This window comes from Narcine bancroftii, chromosome 10, assembly GCF_036971445.1.
Source record: "Narcine bancroftii isolate sNarBan1 chromosome 10, sNarBan1.hap1, whole genome shotgun sequence".
In the NCBI taxonomy this organism is placed as follows: Eukaryota; Metazoa; Chordata; class Chondrichthyes; order Torpediniformes; family Narcinidae; genus Narcine; species Narcine bancroftii.
In genome coordinates, this window is record NC_091478.1 from 45,362,201 (window position 1) to 45,384,162 (window position 21,962).

Consider the following 21,962-nt stretch of genomic DNA (forward strand, 5'->3'; position numbering starts at 1 on the left):
AATTCCTCAGATTTACTACTCTGTGGAAGAAGTAGTCCCTCCTGATCTCTCTCTTTTATCTACTCGCCCGAATCTTGAGGAAATATCAGGGCAATCAACCTCCCTGCTTCTCCCTTATTTATTTCTGTTATAAAATTATGTCTCTACAAGATCTGCACTCATCCTTTTAAACTCCCCATGAGTATAGACCTAGGTGACTTATCTCACCTTGTAATCTAACTCCTTCATTTCTAGAATCAATCTGGTGAACATCCTCTGAACTGCCTCCAAAGTCAGTATATCCTCTTCCAACATTGCTGGTTTCTGTGGGGCTCCTTCTCACTCTTTTGACCTCCAGTGAATGCAGGCCCCAATCTCTCCTCATCCGTTAGACCTGCCATCTTACAAATCAGTGTAGAATCCCTTCACTGCCGTTCTTTCATGACAAATATGTTTTCTGTCCTATAAGCTCTGAGGTGTAGATAAAACTTCAGATGGGTTGTCGCCAAGGACCTGTAGAGCTGCAACAAGAATCCTTACTACCTACTCTTTGCTTTCCTCATGCATTCTGAACCTGCCAGCAGCTGATTACAAAGACACCCAGTTCTCATTGCATGACCCCTTGTGTTCCATCCTATCTCATTCAGGTAATCTGTTTTTTCCACTTTAAGCAGATAACTTTTACATGTAATCACATGATGGTATATCTGCCATATATTTAGCACAGTGGCTACATCTGATTAAAGCAATTTTTCGTCCTAACATTCACAGCCCACTGCCCCAACCCCCGCTGTCAAAGCTTTGTGTTATCTGTAAATTTGCATTTGGTTCCAACCATTAAAAAGATATCAATAAGTTGGAAAGAGTGCAGAGAAGGGTGTTACTAGGACGCTGCCCTGGCTTCAGGAACTGAGTTACAGGGAAAGGTTAAAATGGTTAGGACTTTATTCCCTGGGGAATTGTAGATTGAGGGGAGATTTGATGGAGGTATTTAAAATTATGAGGGGGATAGACAGAGTAGATGTAGACAGGCTTTTTCCATTGAGGGAAGGTGAGATAAAAACCAAAGAACATGGGTTAAGAGTGAAAGGAGAAAAGTTTAGGGAGAAAATGAAGGGGAACTTCTTCACACAGAGAGTGGTGGGAATGTGAAATGAGTTTCCAACTCAAGTGGTAAATATGGGCTCAATTTTAACATTTGAGAAGAATTTGGACAGGTACATAGATGGGAGAGGTAGGGAGAGTGACGGACTGGGTGCAGGTCATTGGGACTATGGGAAAAAAATGGTTCGGCACAGACTAGAGGAGCCAAGTTGGGCTGTTTCTGAGCTGTAATTGTTTCATTGTCCTATGGTGCCAACCCATTAATATTTATTGTGAGTAGCTGGGCCCCAAGCACTGATCTCTATGGCATCTATAGTACATAGAGGAGTGCGGCATGGGGCATGCCCTTCAGCCCATGTGCCCAAATCAAATTAAAAATCTGCTGCGTTCTCCTGGTAGATTACATCTCCATCTTATCTGTGTGCCTATCAATTAACCTCCTAAATGTTACCATTGTATCTGCTTCCACCACCACTATTCCTGGAAGCCTGCTCCAGGCATCTACCACTCTCTGTGTAAAATATTTGCCCCATACTGCTCTCTTAAACTTCCTCTAGAACAGTCATTCTCAAATATTTTTTGTGGGCATCTTGTATCTTGCATCTCTAAGTTATTTAAGTAACTCAAGAGACATAACACCACCCAATTACACACAATTAACCTACAACCCCTGATGCATTTTGAATGGTGGGAGGAAAACAGAACCCCTGGGGGAAAACTCACACAACATGGGGCGAATGTACAAATTCCTTACAGAAAGCACAGGTTTCAAACCGCAATCCCGATTGATGGCGTTGTAACAGTTTTGCACAAAACACTACGCCAACCATACCACCCATAATATCACCCTGAAGAAAGAGACTTCATAGAGGAAACACGTGATGGAGTAGTGGCCGGTAGGGTAAAACCAGCCTTCTCCAGAAAAAAAGAAAAAAAGTCAAGAAAAGACAAACTTCAACAAATATAAAATTTAAGAAATAGAAGATAAAGTTGCAGAGAAGAGAAAGAAGATGGCACCAAGAAGGAAAAAGTAAAAACGGGGAAAAAAAGAAAAGTCACCGGAAAAGAAAGAAGAAGGCCTTACCTGCACGAAGGAACAGGGAGCCGTGGTGGCGAAGAGCGCCCAATCTCCGAGGTTGGTGCCGTCCCTGTGGAGTCGTGACCCCCCGACCAGTGGACTGCAAAAATGGCTCTCTGAGCTAAACAAAAGTGTGCAACCGCGCACGTGGAGGAGTTGCGCATCCACAGTGCGCAATCAAAGGTAAAATGAAACACCAACGGGAGGGGGGCTTAGCCGAGGAGCAGGCAACCATGGTGCAACCAGCTGCGGGACGCCCGACACCAGGGCTCTCAGCTGAAAGATGAGGAAGGCGGCAGGAGAGGGAGTGAGGATCCAGGTGAGGAAGAAAGTCGATGGGGTGAATGGTAAGAGGAGCAGCAGCAGGAGAAAGGGGGGAAACCAAGGGTAGTGTTAGATAAATTAACAGAAAGGTATAACCAAGGTGGTTTGCATTTACCAAACTTTAAAAATTATTATAGAGCCGCACAATTAAAGTATTTATCAGACTTTTACCAGAGAGAATGGGAGAGAAAAGGAATCAAAATAATAGAAAATTGTTTTTTGGGAAATAATTTATTAACATTTGAACAGTTGAAGTACAAATATGGAATAACTCACAGTACAATGTTTGCATATCATCAACTGAAAACCTACTTAAAGGACAAACTGGGAAATAGACTGAGATTACCAGAAGGAAGCAGCTTTGAATATGTGATTACAGACACAATGATAATTAAAAGATTTATAATGAACATGTACATTAAGCTGCAAGATAAGGAAAATGATGAAATAAGCTATAAACCCAAACAAAAGTGGGAAAAGGATTTAAATATAAAGATAAAAAATGAAGCATGGGACAAGTTATGTTCTGGAACTATGAAGAATACAATAAACACAAGGTTATGCTTGATACAATATAATTGGTTACACAGGTTATATATCACGCCTCAAAAGTTAAAAGAATGGGATCCAACATTATCAGATAGATGTTTTCGCTGTAAGAAGGTAATGGAAAAATACATTTAATTTGAGCATGTATGAAAGTGAATTCGATTTGGGAAGATCTAAATCAGATATTAAATAAAATCACAAAAAATAACATAGCAAAAAATCCAGAGATCTTTCTTTTAAGTAACATAAGAAATAATGAGTTAGGCCTCAAATTGGATAAAGCGCAAAAAACTGTATAATGTCAACTTGGAAAATAGACGAAAGCCTGAGAGTACAGCAATGGTACATGGAAATGAATGAATGTATTCCACTGTAAAAATAACATATAATTTGAAGGATAAAGTCACATTATTTGAACAAATTTGGGAACCATACATGGAACAGCACAGAGAGAGTTTGCCTCAGACCTCCATCCCCTAAAATGATAAGAAGACAAAACTATTTGATTCATTGTGTAAAAACAGATTACACATTTTTCTTGTTTATTTTTCATTGTATGAAGACATTGTTTTATGGTTTTATTGTATTGTATATGTTGAATATTTATTGGTTTTGGAGGGGGTGGGAAGGGGTGAGTGAGGGTAGGGAGGAAAAAAGGGGAGAAAATGCCACTGTGTATATTTAATGAGAAACGTTTGTATATATTTTCGTTGATATGGTTCACAGTGTGAAAAATTAAAAATTATTAAAAAAAAGAAAGTGGCTTCATTTATCCCAATGAGTAAGAGCAGTGTTAAACGAGTGAACATGTAAAAGAGAATTAAAGTGCAGAGTCCCAAAAAGAGAAAAAAATTGCAAAGGATGTCAAATCCCTAATTTATATTGCAAAAAAGGGTTAAAAGTCTGGCAAGCTGTTCGAAGACAGCCAGTGGTGTTACTGTAAATAAAATTAAGAAAATGTCAGACTTTTTAATTGATTACCTATAAACAGGGTTTGCAGCAGAGGGAAGCAATCGAGGAATCCTGTGAAAACTCGCAGCCAGTTTTTATCTTTCAAAAAAAGTGCAGAATAACAATGATAAAAATAGTGACCAAACCAGCAGAATCAGCTTTTGAAAGAAGCCAGCAAGAACATTGCAGATGCCCTGGTTAATAATATTCCAAAGTTCTCTCGACTGGGAAAATTAATCATACACTCGGTCATATTGGCCCCACTGCTTAATGAGGGCAAGAGCAGAAAACTTAAGAATTGTGGACTAGCATTTTGTCAGGGAATTATCAGTCCGCAGTTCAGGACAGAATGGGCCAACAGGCTAAATTTTCAATGAATCAAGGGAACAGATTTTACAGGGGAGTGTTTGCATGATTTTGTTAATGATATGAAGGGAATTAAATGGGAGAATGCCAATGGATTTTTAAAACTGTCAGGCATGGATCTGAATCCAATTTATTGACACAACTAGGAAACTGCACAGCCAGTAACTGGCTGAGTGCCAAGGCACAGTATTTTTTTATATTGCACCTCATTGACAAGTAATAGTTCCGATTAAATACACAAAAACACTGGAGAAACTCAGCAGATCCCACAGCATCCGTCGGAGGCAAAGACATATAACCAACATATCGGACCTGAGCCCTTCATCAAGGGATGAGCAAAAAGCTGGCAGGGGCCTGAATAAAAGGTGATGGGGAAAGGAGGGAAGAAGAGGCAGTGGAATGAGCACAGGGCAACAGCCAAGAAGCCACAGGTTATCACGGATAGGAGGGCAGGAGAGAAACACTTCCCTTAGTTTTTCACACTTTGAAGTGCTTAAGAGTTTAAAGGTAATTTGCATATTGAGATATAAAATTAACCTTAAATCAATGTCAGGTTCATTTATTCCTGTTGTAATACATTAAAGTGCTGAAGAAACTCACAGTTCATGTACCATCCATAAGCAATCAGTGTTTTGGGCCTGAGCCCTTCCTTGGAAATGTGGAAAAACAGGTAGATGCCTGACTAAAACGGTAAAACGGTGGCGGGGGGGGGGGGGGGAATGGAAGGGAGAGGAGGAGAAAAATAGAAAGGAGAGGTAAGTGGTAATAGGTTGATCCAGGTGGGAGGGGAGAAGAGAAAGAAGCAGAGAAGTGGCAGAGAAGGGTAGGAGAAGGGGGTGGAGCTGGCGAAGGGGGTGGTGAAAGAGAGAGACAGAGGGAAGAAGTTAATAGAAATTTGATATTGAAGCCATCTGGTTGTAGGTCCCCATCCCCTTCCCTTCTCCTATCAGAGAACTACCCTCCTTAGCCCACTCCCCTTTCTCCCTGTCACTTCTCAGCTTCTTTCTGTTCTCCCCTCCCACCTACATTCACCTCTTACCATTAGCCTGCTCTCCTCCTCCTCCTCCTCCCCCTCCCTTTTCCCCATCCTCCCATCTCTTCTCTTCCCCTTCCCCCATCCTTTTTATCCAGGCATCTACCTCTTTAGCCACATTTCTGAAGAAGAGCTTAGGCCCAAAATGTTGATGGTCCTTTACTTCCCATGGATACTGCATTATCTGCTGAGTTTCTCCCTCATATTTCTGCATTGCATTTGTCCCAGCAGTTATAGACATTAATGATTAACTGCATCTATTTCTGTTGATGTCTGTTCACAAAGAGTAGGATAAATTCTATGAAGCTGCCTACCAGCACAACGAGAGTTGGCTGTCACTAATTAGTTCAGTCTTATGAAGTGTCAGAAATGCTTGTCATGGAGAATGTCTTGGACCTAGCCATTTTAAAATACTAAATCTTTCCTCCAATACAAGGTCCAAAATGGAAGAGTTTGATGATCATTATAAAATGTTCAGATTTATTTATGGCCCTTTGTGAAGGAAGCCATTCCTGTCTGCTTGTGTGTGATCCAGCCAGGACAGGTAAGTGATATACAGCATTTGTATCACACACATTTCAAGCGGCAAGTGTCTCCTTCTCCTTGAAATTCAATTGCATAATGCACATCAAATTCACCCCAATCATTTGCATATTGTCATATCATATCCTATATTGCAAGGTAGTTGGGTTATAAAGGCAAGGAGGTATTGCCGAGATCCTACAGGCATTTGGTTAGACCATATCTAGAATTGTGTGGTGTTTTGGTCTCAAAATAAAGAGATCAACTTGCCTTGGAATAGGGGGCAGTGTTTATTCCTCAGATGAAAAGTTCTTTCCCCCCACCCCCCCCAAGTTTGTCACTATAATTGATATAATGAGAAAGGTTCTTCCATGAGCAGTCTAACAGATAAACTTCAACATTCATACCCCTGTAAAGTGTAGAAAGGCAGGATCACAATTTCAGAATATAGAGATACAATGAGAAAGATCAATAGTACAAAGTAAGGAGAGTGCAATAACACAATTGAGGGGTTAATTTAAGACTCTGATGGCTGATGGAAAGAAACTTTCAGCCTGTTAGTGCAAGATTTTACAGTCTTAAGCCTTCCTGCTGATGGATAGGAGGGGGTGGGGGGGAAGAGACTGTGTCCGAGGTGTGATAGATCAAGGAAGACTCTTTGACGCTTACAAAATGAAAGGTTATCTTAGGAAGACACACACGATTCAGATGGGGATTAATGCTCAGAGATTGTTTCCTCCAGACGAGGTGTCTCGAATTGTAAATGAGGATTTGAGTTTAAGCATTCCAAATTGAGACATTTTTTTTAACCCAGAGGATTGTGTATCATTTGAATTTTTTTTCCCCAAAAAAATGAGTACTAGAGATATCACTTATCCAAGGCTGTAAGTGATAGATTTATGGATGATACATTTTCGGACTCATTATGAGCATTAGCCTGCCGATGCTTCCAAGCCAAAGTTAAAAGGACCAGTCATATAAATTCAGGGGTAAAACAACCAGATGGATGACTCATCTCCTGAAATAAAAACAGAAAATGCTGTAAATAGACCAGATACTATTTATTGTTATGTAATAAAAGAGAAATGTAATGTTCCACAAACTTGCCATAAACAAGCCATTCACATTAGCTTTGCCCAGCACCCCTTACAGTCATTACCAAAAAAGACCCCCTCCCCCCATGAGTCACGAGTGTCTGTGGATTCACCTCCAGTGCTCCTGTGCCCTCTGCCACCCCACAGACTCCAGTTCACTTCAAACCATCAACAACACAAGCCCCAATCCAAACCTTGGACACGATGAGGAAACTTTCAATGCTCAGGGCCCTTGGGAGCCTTTTTTGCACTTAGCATCCTCTCAAGTTCCAGTTCCACTACTTGGTTCATGAGGCAGGCTCCAGCAGCCGGCAGCCTGGTCTGAGTCCTTTGATTTCACTTGACCAGCAGCCCGGCACCTGTATGGGTCTCTCAACTCCTGAAACCCTCACTAGTTCGCCACTGCAGAAATTATCCTTAAGATCATTTTCTCTGCTTCTCCTTCTCAACGGGTGGTGTTTTCCCTGTGACTGGTGCCATGGGCCGGTCTCCTGCTCCCCTGGAGTCTGTAACCCTTTGTGGCCATTGCTGAACACAAGAACTGCCATTTTGGGCCCAGACCCCACCATCACAGAATCTTAAATAAAACAGTGTCGGCACCTTTCGCAAGCCATTGAAAGCCTGTATGGAGCCGTCAAGTCAATTCAGCAAGTCAAGCAACAACTGTGGAGAGAAGTATCAAATGAACATTTACAATGTCAAGTGCACTAGCTTGTATTCAGAGATCCTTTCTTTTAAATAGCAGGGTTATATAAAATAATTTCACTTCATAGGAGTTATTTTTACTATCTGCACTACATTGGATGCCAGATATCAGAAGGAACACTGAAAAATGATTGAATGTTTAGTGGCATGGTGCCAACCAACAACCTCTCTCTCAATGTCTATAAGATAGAGATGGTCACTGACCTTAGGAGAGGGGGTGCAGTCCACACCCCAGTCTACATTAATGCAATGAAGCGGAGAGAGTAAATAGCTTCAAGTCCATAGGAATAAATATCTCCAATACCCAGACCTGGGACAAACACATTGATGCAACTGTCAAGACAGTGTGACAATGCATCTACTTTTTAAAAAAAAATTTATTTTTGATTTTTATAGACTCAATAAACCATGAACAAATCAACTTGATGTGTGTGTGTGTGTGTGTGTGTGTGTGTGTGTGTGTGTTGCACTAGCCACACAGCGAGCAAAAGAACCACGCAAAAATAAATTGAACCAACTGATTTTAATAGAACTCTCACACGAAAAATCCCTCGGAAACCAATGACAATTGCAACTCCTGGGACCTTTATGACATCAGCCACCAGGCTTTGGGCTTGCCCTGCACGCAGAGCTCTCACAGTCAGATCTGCCATGGACTTGCCCGCGTCTCCGTGAGCTGCTTTGCCTGTCGTGTGGGCAAACTGCAACACAGACACAGACACACACACACACACACACACACACACACACACACACACACACACACACACACACACACACACACACACACACACACACACACACACACACACAGTACTTACTTCCCTCCTACCCCTCTTCCCTATACAATTGATGAAGCAATCAATCAACATATTAATACAGAATCAATTAACTACCTTTCTTCATTAAAAAAACCACACCCACACGATGTCTGCATCATCTTCTTTGCAAGTAGGTGGGAATTAATTAAACTGGGTGCTAATATAATTCAAATAAGGTTTAATAAATGTGTCATAATTCTTCCTTATATTGTAAGCGATCTTGTCGAGGAGAATGTAACTCTGCATTTCTATATTCGACTGTGAGATGGTTAACTGGGAGTCGGACTTCCATGAAACCGCTAAACACTTCCAGGCTACAGCTGAGGCAACCTTCACAAAAGAAATTTGATGTTATGAAAACAAGACTCATGTTGCCAATATCTCCCAAAAGACACACTCCTGATCTTATGGAAAATCCACTTTTGTAATTTTCTGAAGAATGTCCCCCAAATTCACCCTAAATGGCCTTACCTTTGCGCATAACCAGGTGGAGTGGACAAAAGTTCCAATGTCTACACCACATCTAAAACACATTTCTGAAAAATCAGATTTTGATTGATGTGATTTTTGTGGTGTGAGGTATAACTGATGGAAGAAATTATATTGCACCAATTTATATCTGGTATTAATGTTAATTTTAAATAGTATAATATAATTAATAATGTTACTAAGTTAAGGACCACAATGGAAGATTATGGGAAAGTTTTGGGTTATAAGTGAATTTGGATAAGTAAAATTATGCCTTTAACAAAAACAATATCAGCAAGGAAGCCAGTTCAGGTGGCCAGAAGAAGGCATAAAATATTTAAGAAAAAAAGAAGATAAAAATGTATGTAATTTGTACAAACTTAATTACCTCTCCTTGCTCTGGAAGATTGAGGAGGACGCAGCTAGATGAAGAGCTCTGCCTGTAACATTGATGGGGAGGGTTAACTATCTCAAAATGATGGTGATGCCAAGACTTCAATATCTTTTTCAATCATTGCCCATTTCATTATGCCAGAGCTTTTTTAAGATACTTAATGAAGGTGTTAGGAGGTTCCCATGGAATGGGAAGGGGGGCTAGAATGGGAAGGGGGGCTAGAAATTAACATGGGATTATAATTTAGAAGGGTCTAAAATTACCTGATTTTAAAAAAATATATCATTGGACAGCCCAGACAAAGTTTATTGCATCATTTTTTGATGGAGTAGACTATCCAGTCCTGGGCACAAATTGGCCTATATTTGATAGATGAAAAGATAGCAGAAGAATTTATTTACAAATGGAATACTAAATTAATTTCAAAGAAATCAAATAACCTTATACTAAAACATATACTGCAAATTTTGAAAAAAAATCCATGTATTGGATTAAAAATTGGGATATCAAAAAAGCCTTTGATCCAAAATAATTTAATAACTTTGATTCTGGGTATTGAGATCCCGGACAACTGGTGCCAGAAAGGGATCAGATATATCGAGGATTGTTATATACAAAGGCAGTTTATGACATTTAAATAATTAAGAAATAAATATGATTTGTCTTCTGCCACCTACAACTAAAATCTTTCTTAAATGGAAAATTAGAACTGGATTCTAATTTGACAAGGGATATATATAAATTTATATCTAGAATGTCTGACATATTCCAAAGTGAGAGTCTGAAACCAAACTTACATAGATCTAGGGAGAGATGGGAGTCGGACATAGATACAAAAATTAACAAAGAGTGGTGGCAAGACCTATGTATGAACAGTATGGCTGGAATAATTTATGCATCTATTTTATAACCTTATAACCATATAACCACTTACAGCACAGAACAGGCCAGTTCGGCCCTACTAGTCCATGCCATAACAAATCCCCACCCTCCTAGTCCCACTGACCAGCACCCGGTCCATACCCCTCCAGTCCTCTCCTATCCATGTAACTATCCAGTCTTTCCTTAAATGTAACCAATGATCCCGCCTCAACCACATCTGCCGGAAGCTCATTCCACATCCCTACCACCCTTTGCATAAAGAAATTTCCTCTCAGTTCCCCTTATAATTTTCCCCCTTCAATCTTAAACCATGCCCTCTAGTTTGAATCTCCCCCACTCTTAATTGAAAAAGCCTATCCACATTTAATCTGTCTGTCCCTTTTAAAATCTTAAACACCTTTATCAAGTCCCCCCTCAATCTTCTATGCTCCAGAGAAAAAAGCCCTAATCTGCACAACCTTTCCCTGTAACTCAAACCTTGAAATCCTGTCAACATTCTTGTGAACCTTCTCTGTACTCTCTCTATCTTGTTTATATCTTTCCTATAATTTGGTGACCAAAACTGTACACAGTACTCCAAATTTGGCCTCACCAATGCCTTGTACAATTTCATCATAACCTACCTCCTCTTGAATTCAATACTCCGATTTATGAAGGCCAACATTCCAACTGCCTTCTTCACCACACCATCTACCTCAGTATCAGCCTTGAGGGTACTATTTACCATCACTCCTAAATCCCTTTGTTGCTCTGCACATCTCAATAACCTACCATTTAATGCATATGACCTATTTAGATTTGCCTTTCCAAAATGTAACACCTCACACTTATCTGTATTAAATTCCATCAGCCATTTCTCAGCCCACATCTCCAGCCTTCCTAAATCACCTTTAAATTTATGGTAATCTTCTTCACTGTCCACAACACCACCAATCTTTGTATCATCTGCAAACTTGCTTATCCAACTCTCTTCCCCTACTTCCAGATCGTTAATATATATAACAAACAATAGTGGACCGAGGACCGATCCCTGAGGAACTCCACTAGTCACTGGCCTCCAATTGGACAAACAATTTTCTACCACTACTCTCTGACACCTCCCATCTAACCACTGCTGAATCCATTTCACTACCTCCTTATTTATACCTAATGCCCCCACCTTTTTTCCTAACCTCCTGTGGAGAACTTTGTCAAAAGCTTTACTAAAGTCTAAATAGACAACATCCACAGCTTTCCCTTCATCAACCTTTTTTGTAACCCCCTCGAAAAACTCAATCAGGTTTGTCAAGCATGATCTACCCCTGACAAAACCATGCTGATTACTCCCTGTACCTCCAAATATTTGTAAATACCATCCTTCAGAACACTTTCCATCAACTTACCCACCTCAGACTCACGGGCCTATAATTCCCAGGTTTACATTTGGACCCTTTCTTAAACAGTGGAACCACATGCGCCACCCTCCAATCCTTTGGCACTACCCCCGTGACCAGTGACATCCTAAATATCTCTGTTAATGGCCCCACTATCTGTCCACAAGCCTCCCTGAATGTCCTTGGGAATATTTTGTCCGGTCCCAGAGATTTATCCACCTTTATCTTTTTCAACACAGCCATCACTACCTCCTCGGTTATCCTTATATGCTTCATGACCTCCCCACTATTTTTCTTTATTTCAACTGGTTCAATATTTTTTTCCCTAGTGAATACCGAGGCAAAGAAATCATTCAAAATTTCCCCCATTTCCTCTGACTTCTCACTCAGCCTCACTTCTCACTTCTTCACTATCTACAAGGGGTCCAATTTTATCCCTCACTAATCTTTTACTTTTAATGTACCTATAGAAACCCTTTGGATTTATTTTTACTCTGTCTGCCAAAGCCGCTTCGTGCCTGTTTTTGGCCTTACTAATTTCTTTCTTAAGATTCCTTTTACACTCCTTGTAGTCCTCCTTCAAACTCTCAGCCTTGAGAGCTGAATCCATTCAGCTCTTTATACCTCTTGTACACCTCCCTTTTTCTTCTAACCAAATTTCCAATATTCCTCAAAAACCAAGCCTCCCTATAACTTCCAGCCTTTCCTTTGATCCTCTCTGGGACATATCTACCCTGTACGCTCAAAATTTCTTTTTTGAATATCCTCCATTTTTCATTTACATCCTTACCTGAAAATATCCTGTCCCACTCAATACTCCCCAAATCCCTTCTTATTCCTTCGAAATTTGCTCTTCTCCAATCCAGATCCTCAACTTTAGGCCCCTCCTTGCTCTTCCCTAAAACTACCCGAAAGTAATGAAGTTCAGCATGGGAATATTTATTTAATACACTTGAGAAATTTAATTTTAGTCCAAAATTCATCTCTTGGATAAAAATCGACATATCGTTCACCTTTGGCTTTTGGTTGTCCTTTGAACCCTTTATTATTTGGCATCGGCCTGAAACCTCTGCCGACCACTTTTTGTGACTCACCAAATATATTTGGCATTATTCATGGGGATGGGGATACATAAGGTACCACTACATGCAGATGACTTGTTACTATATATTTCTAACCCTGAGAAATCTATCCCTGCAGTACCGTTAATTAAATTCTTACTTAAGTTCTGTTTTTACAAGAGAGGATACAAATAACCTCCCAAGGATGTTGGGAAACATAGAGACTAATGCAAGGGAGGAACTGAAAGAAATCAGTATCTCTAAGGACATGGTCTTGGGGAAATTGATGGGATTGAAGGCAGATAAATCCCAAGGGCCTGATAATCTACATCCTAGGGTACTCAAGGAAGTGGCCATTCAGATAGCAGATGCTTTAAGAATTATTTTCCAGAACTCAATAGACTCAGGATCAGTACCCATGGATTAGAGGGTAGCTAATGTTACCCCACTATTTAAAAAGGGGGGTAGAGAAAAAGCGGGGAATTATCGGCCGGTGAGCCTTACATCAGTAATGGGCAAAATGATGGAATCCATTATTAAGGATGTAATAGCGGAGCATATGACTAGCAGAGAAGGGATCGGACAGAGTCAACATGGATTTACAAAAGGTAAATCGTGCTTGACAAATCTATTGGAATTCTTTGAGATGGTGACAGGTAAAATAGATGGGGGAGAGCCAGTGGATGTGGCCTTCGATAAGGTCCCGCATAAACGACTGGCTTACAAAATCAAGGCTCATGGGATTGGGGGAAAAGTATTGATGTGGATTGAGAACTGGCTGGCAGGTAGAAGACAGAGAGTTGGGATAAATGGCTCGTTTTCTGAGTGGCAGGCGGTGACCAGTGGGGTACCACAGGGATCTGTACTGGGACCCCAGCTGTTCACAATTTACATTAATGATCTGGATGAGGGGATTGAATGTAATATCTCCAAATTTGCAGATGACACTAAGCTAGGAGGGGTTGTGTTCACAGAAGAGGGGGTCAGGAAGCTCCAGTGTGATTTGGATAAATTGAGGGACTGGGCAGATACATGGCAAATGCACTACAATGTGGATAAATGTGAGGTTATCCACTTTGGTAATACAAACCGGAGGGCAGATTACTATTTGAATGGCAATAGATTAAGAGATGGGGAAGTGCAGAAGACCTAGGGGTACTTGTACATCAGTCTTTGAAGGCGAGCATGCAGGTACAGCAGGCAGTTAAAAAGGCAAATGGTATGTTGGCCTTCATATCAAGAGGCTTTGAGTATAGGAACAAGGATACCTTACTGCAGCTGTACAGGGCCTTGGTGAGACCACACCTGGAGTATTGTGTGCAGTTTTGGTCACCTTATCTAAGGAAGGATGTTCTTGCAATGGAGGGAGTGCAGAGGCGATTCACCAGGCTGATACCTGGAATGGCAGGAATGACTTATGAGGAAAGATTGCGCAAATTGGGATTGTGCTCCCTGGAGTTTAGAAGATTGAGAGGGGATCTCATAGAGACATATAAAATTCTGGCAGGACTGGACAGAATGGATGCAGATGGGATGTTTCCAATGATGGGAAAATCCAGAACATGGGGCCATGGTTTGAGGATAATAGGCAAATCATTTAGGACCGAGATGAGGAGGAATTTCTATACCCAGAGGGTGGTGAATCTGTGGAATGCATTGCCACAGAGGGCAGTAGAGGCAGGTTCATTAAATATATTTAAGAGGGAATTAGATATATTTCTTCAGTATAAGGGTATTAAAGGTTACGGAGAGAAGGCGGGGACGGGGTACTGAACTTTAAGATCAGCCATGATCTCGTTGAATGGCGGAGCAGGCTCGAAGGGTCGAATGACCTACTCCTGCTCCTATCTTCTATGTTTCTATGTTATTACTCACTCAATTCAGTGGTGTTTCTGATTATAAACTGAACCTCAATAAAAGTGAGTTTTTCTATTAAATATGCAAACCACATTAAACAATTGTTTACTAAATGGCCACCATTGTCCTTATCATTGATCGGTCAAATTAACGCAGTTAAAATGATTATTTTACCAAAATTCTTGTATCTATCTCAGGTGGTTCTATCCTTCATCTCTAAGTTTTTTTTAAATTTTATTGATTCTCGAATTTCTTCATATATATGGCAGAATAAGGACCCTAGGTTATGTAAGAAATATCTACAGAAATTGAAAAAGGATGGTGGTATGGCATTACCTAATTTTAGATTTTACTATTGGGCAATTAATATTCAGTATATAATTTTCTGGACACAAGAACAACATCATAACTAAATGTGAATTTTTGAGGCAGAGCTGGTGTATATTAATGGAAATTCAAAGGTGTTCAAGTTTTTTCTCTCGATTCCATTCAAAAAGGCACTAAAAACCACCCAATCTATGTATACACTGGATCACAAACATGAACTTGTGGATTTCACCACTAAATTACATGCATACAAATGGATCAACATTACTATCAATTTTCTTGGAGGAATGCATCAACTTTTCAATGGTTTCATGTCCCCATATATTTAGTGCAACTGACCAACTGAAATTCAACAAAATGACATTTCAACAAATATTGAACAGGATTATATTCGTGCCAAATGCCTTTACCAAAGGTGAACCGTAAAAGGTAACAATCGACATTTTTCTGTTATTTTATCTTGTGTCTGTAATGTATCATTTATTTTGTAGGTGGTTCTGTGAAGGAAAGGAACTCAAGAATTCGCCTGATATTCAGATTGCATATGACGGTAATCAGTGCTCACTGATCATTTCTGAAGCCTTTGAGGAGGATACGGGCCGGTACACTTGCTTGGCTTCTAATATACATGGATCAGATGCAACATCTGCAGAACTTTACATAGAAGGTAAAAAAAAAATTCTAAAACTTCTGGTTTCTGAGAGGTTCTCTTGTCCATTCAGAGACAATTCAATGGTGATAAATTTAAAATCTAGCAAGGAAGGTAAATGGTGCACTTGCATCTATTTCTCCTGTAAGAAATATTTAATGTGAGTTTACTGTCATGTACAGATGCCCAAAAATTCGAACTTGCTTCAACCAAGTAGGTACATAAGATACACCAAGAATTACCACATTTTGCCAGGACAATAAAAAAGATCATGAATATCAAAGGAGAGATAAATAAGTATATTCACAGTTGCAGTTAATGCAAGAAAGAAGTGACATTTCACTCAAATCTTGATGGTGCAGAGAGAGAATCCTTCCAGACTCACCACATGTAATCTTTGACTGGTAGAAAGTTGATAGCTTGACCACCTTGGGTAAAATGAGACAATTCGGTGGAGGAAAGAAAATTCTTTCTGGAATGGAGGTTTCTGGCCCCTATTGTCATGCTTGAACACATTTGGTGAAGGACACGGGCATGTTATGATCCTTCGGATATCCATTATCAGAGGGATTCCTCATTTAGCTGTGAAAGAAATTGATTTCTTACGATTGATGTTAAAAACTCTTGCCAAGTCAAAATTCTGTTACAAATAACACACAGTCTTATTTCTAATTTCTGCTAATTATCCTTAGAAAATAATGTGAAGTGGAAAAATTATATTCTATTGTAGAATAATGAAAAGCAATTTTAAATATGCATTTTCAGAATTTATTGTCATGAACAAGTCCTGAATGTTTTATGGCAACATCATAGTGCAAACATACATATTATAATCATCTAATAACATTACTATAAAAAATAAAATAATAATAATATTAGAGCATGAAAAGTAAGGCAGATTCACTGATTATTCAGGAATCTGATGGCAGCGGGGAAGAAACTGTCTTTGTGTCGTTGAGTGCTCATCATTAGGCTCCTGTATCTTTTCTATGATGGTAACAGAGTGAAGAGGGTGTGGACTAGGTGGTGGGGTCTTTGAGGATAGAGGCTGTGGTATACCATCAATAATTCACATAAAGTTGGAGTGAAACAATCAGGCTTTTAATAGCAAGAGACCAGAACACAATCAAACAACTCTCCACCTCCTTGACTGATCAGAGCAAAAGTAAAAGGGTGGCCTGCAGGGGGCTATGGGAAGGATCGGATTCGGGAGGCACGTCCAGTTGGTAGTACCCAATCACGGTATAACAGTGGTTTACCATAGGCTGTTTTTTTAAGACACCGCCTCATGTAGATGTCCTCGATGGAGTGAAGTCTGGCGCCTGTGATGTTGCAGACCGAGTTAACAACCCTCTGGAGTTTATTCTTGTCCTGAGAGTTGCCGTCTCCATAGCAGACAGTAAAGCAGCCCGCCAGAATGTTCTCCACATTTATGTCAACGAGTGTCTTCGTTGACATACCAAATCTCCTCAAACAGGTCACAAAGTGTGGTCACTGGTGAGCCTTCTTTGTGATTGCATCAACGTGGAGGCTCCAGGACAGATCCTTGGAGATGGTGACACTCAGGAATTTCAAGGTCTTGATCCTCTCCACTACTCAACCCTCTGATGAGGAGTGGGTTGTGTTCCCCTGCCTTCCTTCTGAATTCCTCATACATTTTTCCTCATATTTTATTCTTGGTATAAACTACACTGCTTCTATATATTCCTTTCTAAGGAAGGGTATTTGAGATTTAACGGTATTGGTTTTGTATTTATTAATGTACCTTGTACGATGGAAACTTTCAGCATGCCCGAATTTCTAATAGTATGGTTGGGAAGAATTTTTACATTCAGAATTTCTTTGGATGATATTATTTTAAAGGATTTTTTTTTAAATGTTGATTTTTGGTACCTAGCTAAAAGTGGATATTTTATATATGGCATTCAAATCTTATAAGATTCTCAACTTTTTTGCAACGAAATGCACAAAGAATAGCAATATTTCAGAAAGTCAATGTATGTTAAAGGTTAAAAAAAGAGTTAATGAAGAACTTCCACCAATGCCTTAGTGCCTTGTAAAATCATAAGGAGCATATAATGTGAATGGTGACCTTTTTTTCAGGATAAGGGAACCTAAAGCTATAGAACATATATTTCATGTAAGGGAGAAAGAATTAAAAGGGCATCTGTTTCACGGAGAGTAGGGGTCCCCAAATTTTTTAGACCATCCTCCCTTTCATGGTGTCCTTGATCCTTGATTAGGGTGCTGGCAGTGTGGGTCAGGGGAAGGTGACAGCACTGGATCGGTGGGGGTGGGGGGTAGCAGCAGTGTACCTCCCTCTCTGCTCCATCAGTCCTTCACTCTATACTTATTAAGAGGCCAAAGCCAAATACAAAATGGCAGCCAAGCTAGCGAGAGGTTGGACACCCCTGCTATAGGCGCTATTTTCCATATCACGCCCCTGCTTTCGACCACAAAGGTTCAATCAACTGACTCACCTCATGCCATTTAATGACCCTCTTTCGACCCCCTGGCATTTATTGACCCCTTGAATTGCCCATTGACCCCAAGGGTCAATATTCACCACTTTGGAGACCCCTGACATAGAGGGTGATAGGTATGCAGAATGGGTTGTCAGAGGAAGTGATAGAGGCAGCTATCCTGTGATTAGAGGGATATGAGCCATTCTTGGGCAAATGGGAATAGCTTAGGTAGACACTTGATTGGTGTATAAACATGAAAGTCTGTAGATGTTGTGATTGTAGCAAAAATACACAGAAATGCTGGATGGTCTCGCAGCATCCATAGGAGGTAAAGACATATTACTGACATTTCAGGCCTGAGCTCTTCTTCAACATATAAGAAAAAAAGCAGACAGATGTCTGAATTAAAGGCTGGGGGGGGATAAAGGGGGAGGAATAGAGGGGGTGGAGTCCAGACCAACAGACAAAAGGTGCTAATTGGAAAGGAAAGGTGAGATTTGGATGCAGACTGGGAGATCGCTTCATTGAGCACCTCGGCTAAATCCACCACAATACCTTGGATCTCCCTGTGGCCACCAATTTCAATTCCCCATTTCTTCCCTTTGCAGACCTGTCTGTCCATGGTTTCATTCACTGCCAGACTAAGATCACCCACAATTTGAAGGAACAACACCTCATCTTCTGCCTGGGCACCCTCCAACCAGATAGCATTAACATCAACCTCCAGTTTGCATTAAATCCCCCCCTCCCCTTCTTCCCTCTGTCTCCTTTCACCCAGTTTTCTCTCTCTCCCTCTCTTCCCATTTCCCTCTGTTTCCTTTCACATAGCCATGTTGCGGTCACATATTTACCTTCATTGGGATTGGTGTCGCTGATGATGACATAAGCAATACGATGTGCAGGGATAATATCACGCATGTGCAAGTGTGTTAAGATCTCGGATGCAGGAGGAGAGTGAGTGAGTGTATTCTTTATATGCATGTAAGTTGTGGTACATCAGGTGTGTTACAAATGGTGACCCTGTGAGTTTGAGGAAGTAAGGGGTTAAAAGCAAATGAGAGCATCGCTAGACTTTGTAGCATTATAATAATGTGGCAATTCAAAAGGACCAATCAGCTCGAAGACTAATCACAGGAATTTATTTTGAACCAAACAGCTTGAGCAATGTTTGATAAGAGGCTGCCAATCTTATGTTGTAACCTAATGTGTATGTATAAGTAATTGTATTGGGTAAAAATGTAGCATGTTAACTTTTGATTGGGCCAAATATAACCTAACCCAAGTGAAGGCCGAACAAAGGAAAGTTGTAAGAAACTAGTGAGAGACTCTCTCTGACTTCGAAAATTCTTCAGAATAAATTAATCTGAGCAGTTCGAAAGTTTGGGTGTCGTCATTTTGCATGCTCCACCGACCGAATGGGAATCCACAAGTTCACAGAAATTTCTGTTTAAATTTAAAATGGATAGTGATGAGGATAAACCCCTTACAGTAGCAGGTGGAGGGATTCGCCCACCTTTTTATTCATAATGCGCCAGCGTGGTTCATGGTGACTGCCATCAATGTGGCAAGTCAGAAGACAAAGTATGATTTACTTGTGGACCATCTTCCAGAGCAGATTGCCTGTGAAGTGGAGGACATTGTATGGGAGATTACCATCCGGATCCACTAAGACACCTCCATTTCTCCCATCTAGGGGGACTTGTATTGGCCAATTACGAGCTGATGACAGCCTAGGCAATAGGCAACAGTCAAAGATGTTGAGGAGGTGGCACAGGATAGCTGGAACAGACCCTGTCAAAGATGATTTTTGGACCCAGAGGTTCCTTTGATGTTTACCACATCACTTTCAAGAGCATTTAGTAAGTGTCTTTTGAACGTCCACACTTGATCAGCTGGCAGATCATGCCAACCTCGTTTGTCCACAACCTGCACATTGAAGATAGGATTGGCTTGTTCCCCTAGTCGACAAGAGCAAATGGAACTGGAACAACTGCTCACTGAAGTGCCAGGACCTTATCAATCGAAGATAACTGAGTTGGAGCTGCAAATGGCAGCACTGACTACGCAGTTCAGGCTTTGGACGTGAAAAGGAATTCCTTCCGTGGACTTGGTTGGAATCGTGGTGGTCGAGGATGTGGTAGAGGCTTTGGATGATGTATTTGTTGGAAGCACTGGAGATTTGGTGCTGCTGCCTGGTCCTGAATGCCACCTTCCAATTCTACAAAAGGTAGTTGGGAAACGACCAGGCCCAACAGTAGATGCAACTGCTGCCCATGGGCTCATTGGCCACCATCTCTTCCTCAAAGACCATATCTCAGGTGTTCAATTTTTTGATGATTCCGGTGTGAAGATTTCAGTACATCCCTCCAACCAGGGAGGGACGCAGCCACCCCAATATTTCATGTGTTCTTTCGGCCGTGAATGATTCTCATATTCAGATGTATGGCCAGAGGTCACTCACGTTAGATTTTGGTCTCAATTCCATTTTGGAAATGGATTTCTTGTCACATTTTTCTTTGTTGGCGGAGTTGAAAAATCACTGCATCGTGGACTGCAGCTCTTATGTGCAAGTGAGTTGCATCTGTTGTCCCTCGATATTGTCAGCCATCTGACGAGCCTTCAACATGGCTCCTTCTCTTTCGGAGCCTTGCACACCTAGTGAACACATCGTATCATAATACAGATGTTAAACATACAGTAATCCACCGTATAGAGTCTCAGGGTCCTCCTGTTGTAGCCTGGGCTTGTAGATTACCCCTGGATCATCTTAAAATTACAAAATCAGAATTCCACCACATGCAAGAGTTGGTCATAGTCTACAGATCTGATAGTTTCTGGGCTTCACTATTATATATGGTTCCAAAATAATCTCCTGAGGATTGGCGGCCTTGTAGTGATCATCGAGCACGGAACAATTCCACCGTGCCTGACTGATGCATTCCCAATTTACAAGACTTCTCAGTGAACCTCTACAGTAAACATGTTTTTGCAAAAATACATCTATACGATGCCTCCTATCAGATTCCAGCTAAGCCTTCGAATCTCTCCAAAATGGCAGTAATTCTCCCTCTCGGCACATTTGAGTTTCTGCCAATGCCTTTCAGTTTATGGAATGCAGCTCATTGGTTTATGGACCACGTACTTGCTGGCCTCACTTACATCGAGATATTCTGTTCGCAAGCACAAGCGCCTCCTTATCTTATTGTTTCAGAGACTCGATGCTAAGGTGGGGGGGGGGGGGCTGTTGCTGTCGTGTACTTACCTTCTTCGGGAACATAGCCGGTCGCTGACGATGATGTAAGTGATGTGATGCACATGATTAATAGCGTGCTTGTGCGGAGGTGTTAAACGCCAGTATACAGATGCTGGATCTCGGGTGTAGAATGAGGAGAGATAGGGTATTCTTTATTTGTTTGTAAGCTTTGGTAATTCAGTGTTGTTACAGCCAAAAGCACTTCTCATCTTTTCTCATATCAGATTCAATTAACATCTTTTGTCTGTTGGTCTGGATTCCTCCTCCTCCTACTCCTCCCTTTTCTCTCCTAGACTTTAATTTGGACACCTGCCTGGTTTTTGCTTATGCCTTGAAGAAGGGCTCAGGCCCAAAACATCGGGAATATATTTTTACCTCCTATGAATGCTACAAGACTGGGCTGGGTTCCTCCAGTGTTTCTGTGTGTGTTTTACTAACTTTATTGGCATTGACAAGTTGAGTAGGAGGGCCTGCTTCTACGCCATAAGAATTCTGTGACTATAAGAAATGAGTTTGGGAATGATGTCCACTCTACATTTTGGCCTTAAAGATAAAGAAGGTTGGTTTAAAATTGGACTTGCCCTTTTTTTTCCATCTGAAAACCACAGGTACATCACTAAATAAAATCAGAAGCAAGACTTGTCATTTTCAGAATCAGAATCAGGATTTATTGTCATGAACAAATAGTGAAATTTGTTTTTTTTGCG

The 21,962-nt window shown here is 40.8% G+C and overlaps 1 protein-coding gene and 1 long non-coding RNA gene across 8 annotated transcripts in view; one reads left to right on the forward strand and one right to left on the reverse strand.

Moving 5' to 3' along the window:
* The window catches only part of mypn (myopalladin), a 301,418-nt gene that overhangs the window by 130,129 nt on the left and 149,327 nt on the right, over positions 1-21,962 (forward strand). For all 4 annotated transcript variants that reach the window (XM_069900832.1, XM_069900830.1, XM_069900829.1 and 1 more), the window contains one exon: positions 15,380-15,555. In XM_069900832.1, coding sequence (XP_069756933.1) covers positions 15,380-15,555 — 176 coding nt within the window. The remainder of the gene's footprint in view (positions 1-15,379; positions 15,556-21,962) is intronic.
* The window catches only part of LOC138744518 (uncharacterized), an 83,105-nt gene continuing 77,073 nt past the window's right edge, over positions 15,931-21,962 (reverse strand). For all 4 annotated transcript variants that reach the window (XR_011345595.1, XR_011345596.1, XR_011345598.1 and 1 more), the window contains one exon: positions 15,931-16,119. This is a non-coding gene — a long non-coding RNA (uncharacterized lncRNA). The remainder of the gene's footprint in view (positions 16,120-21,962) is intronic.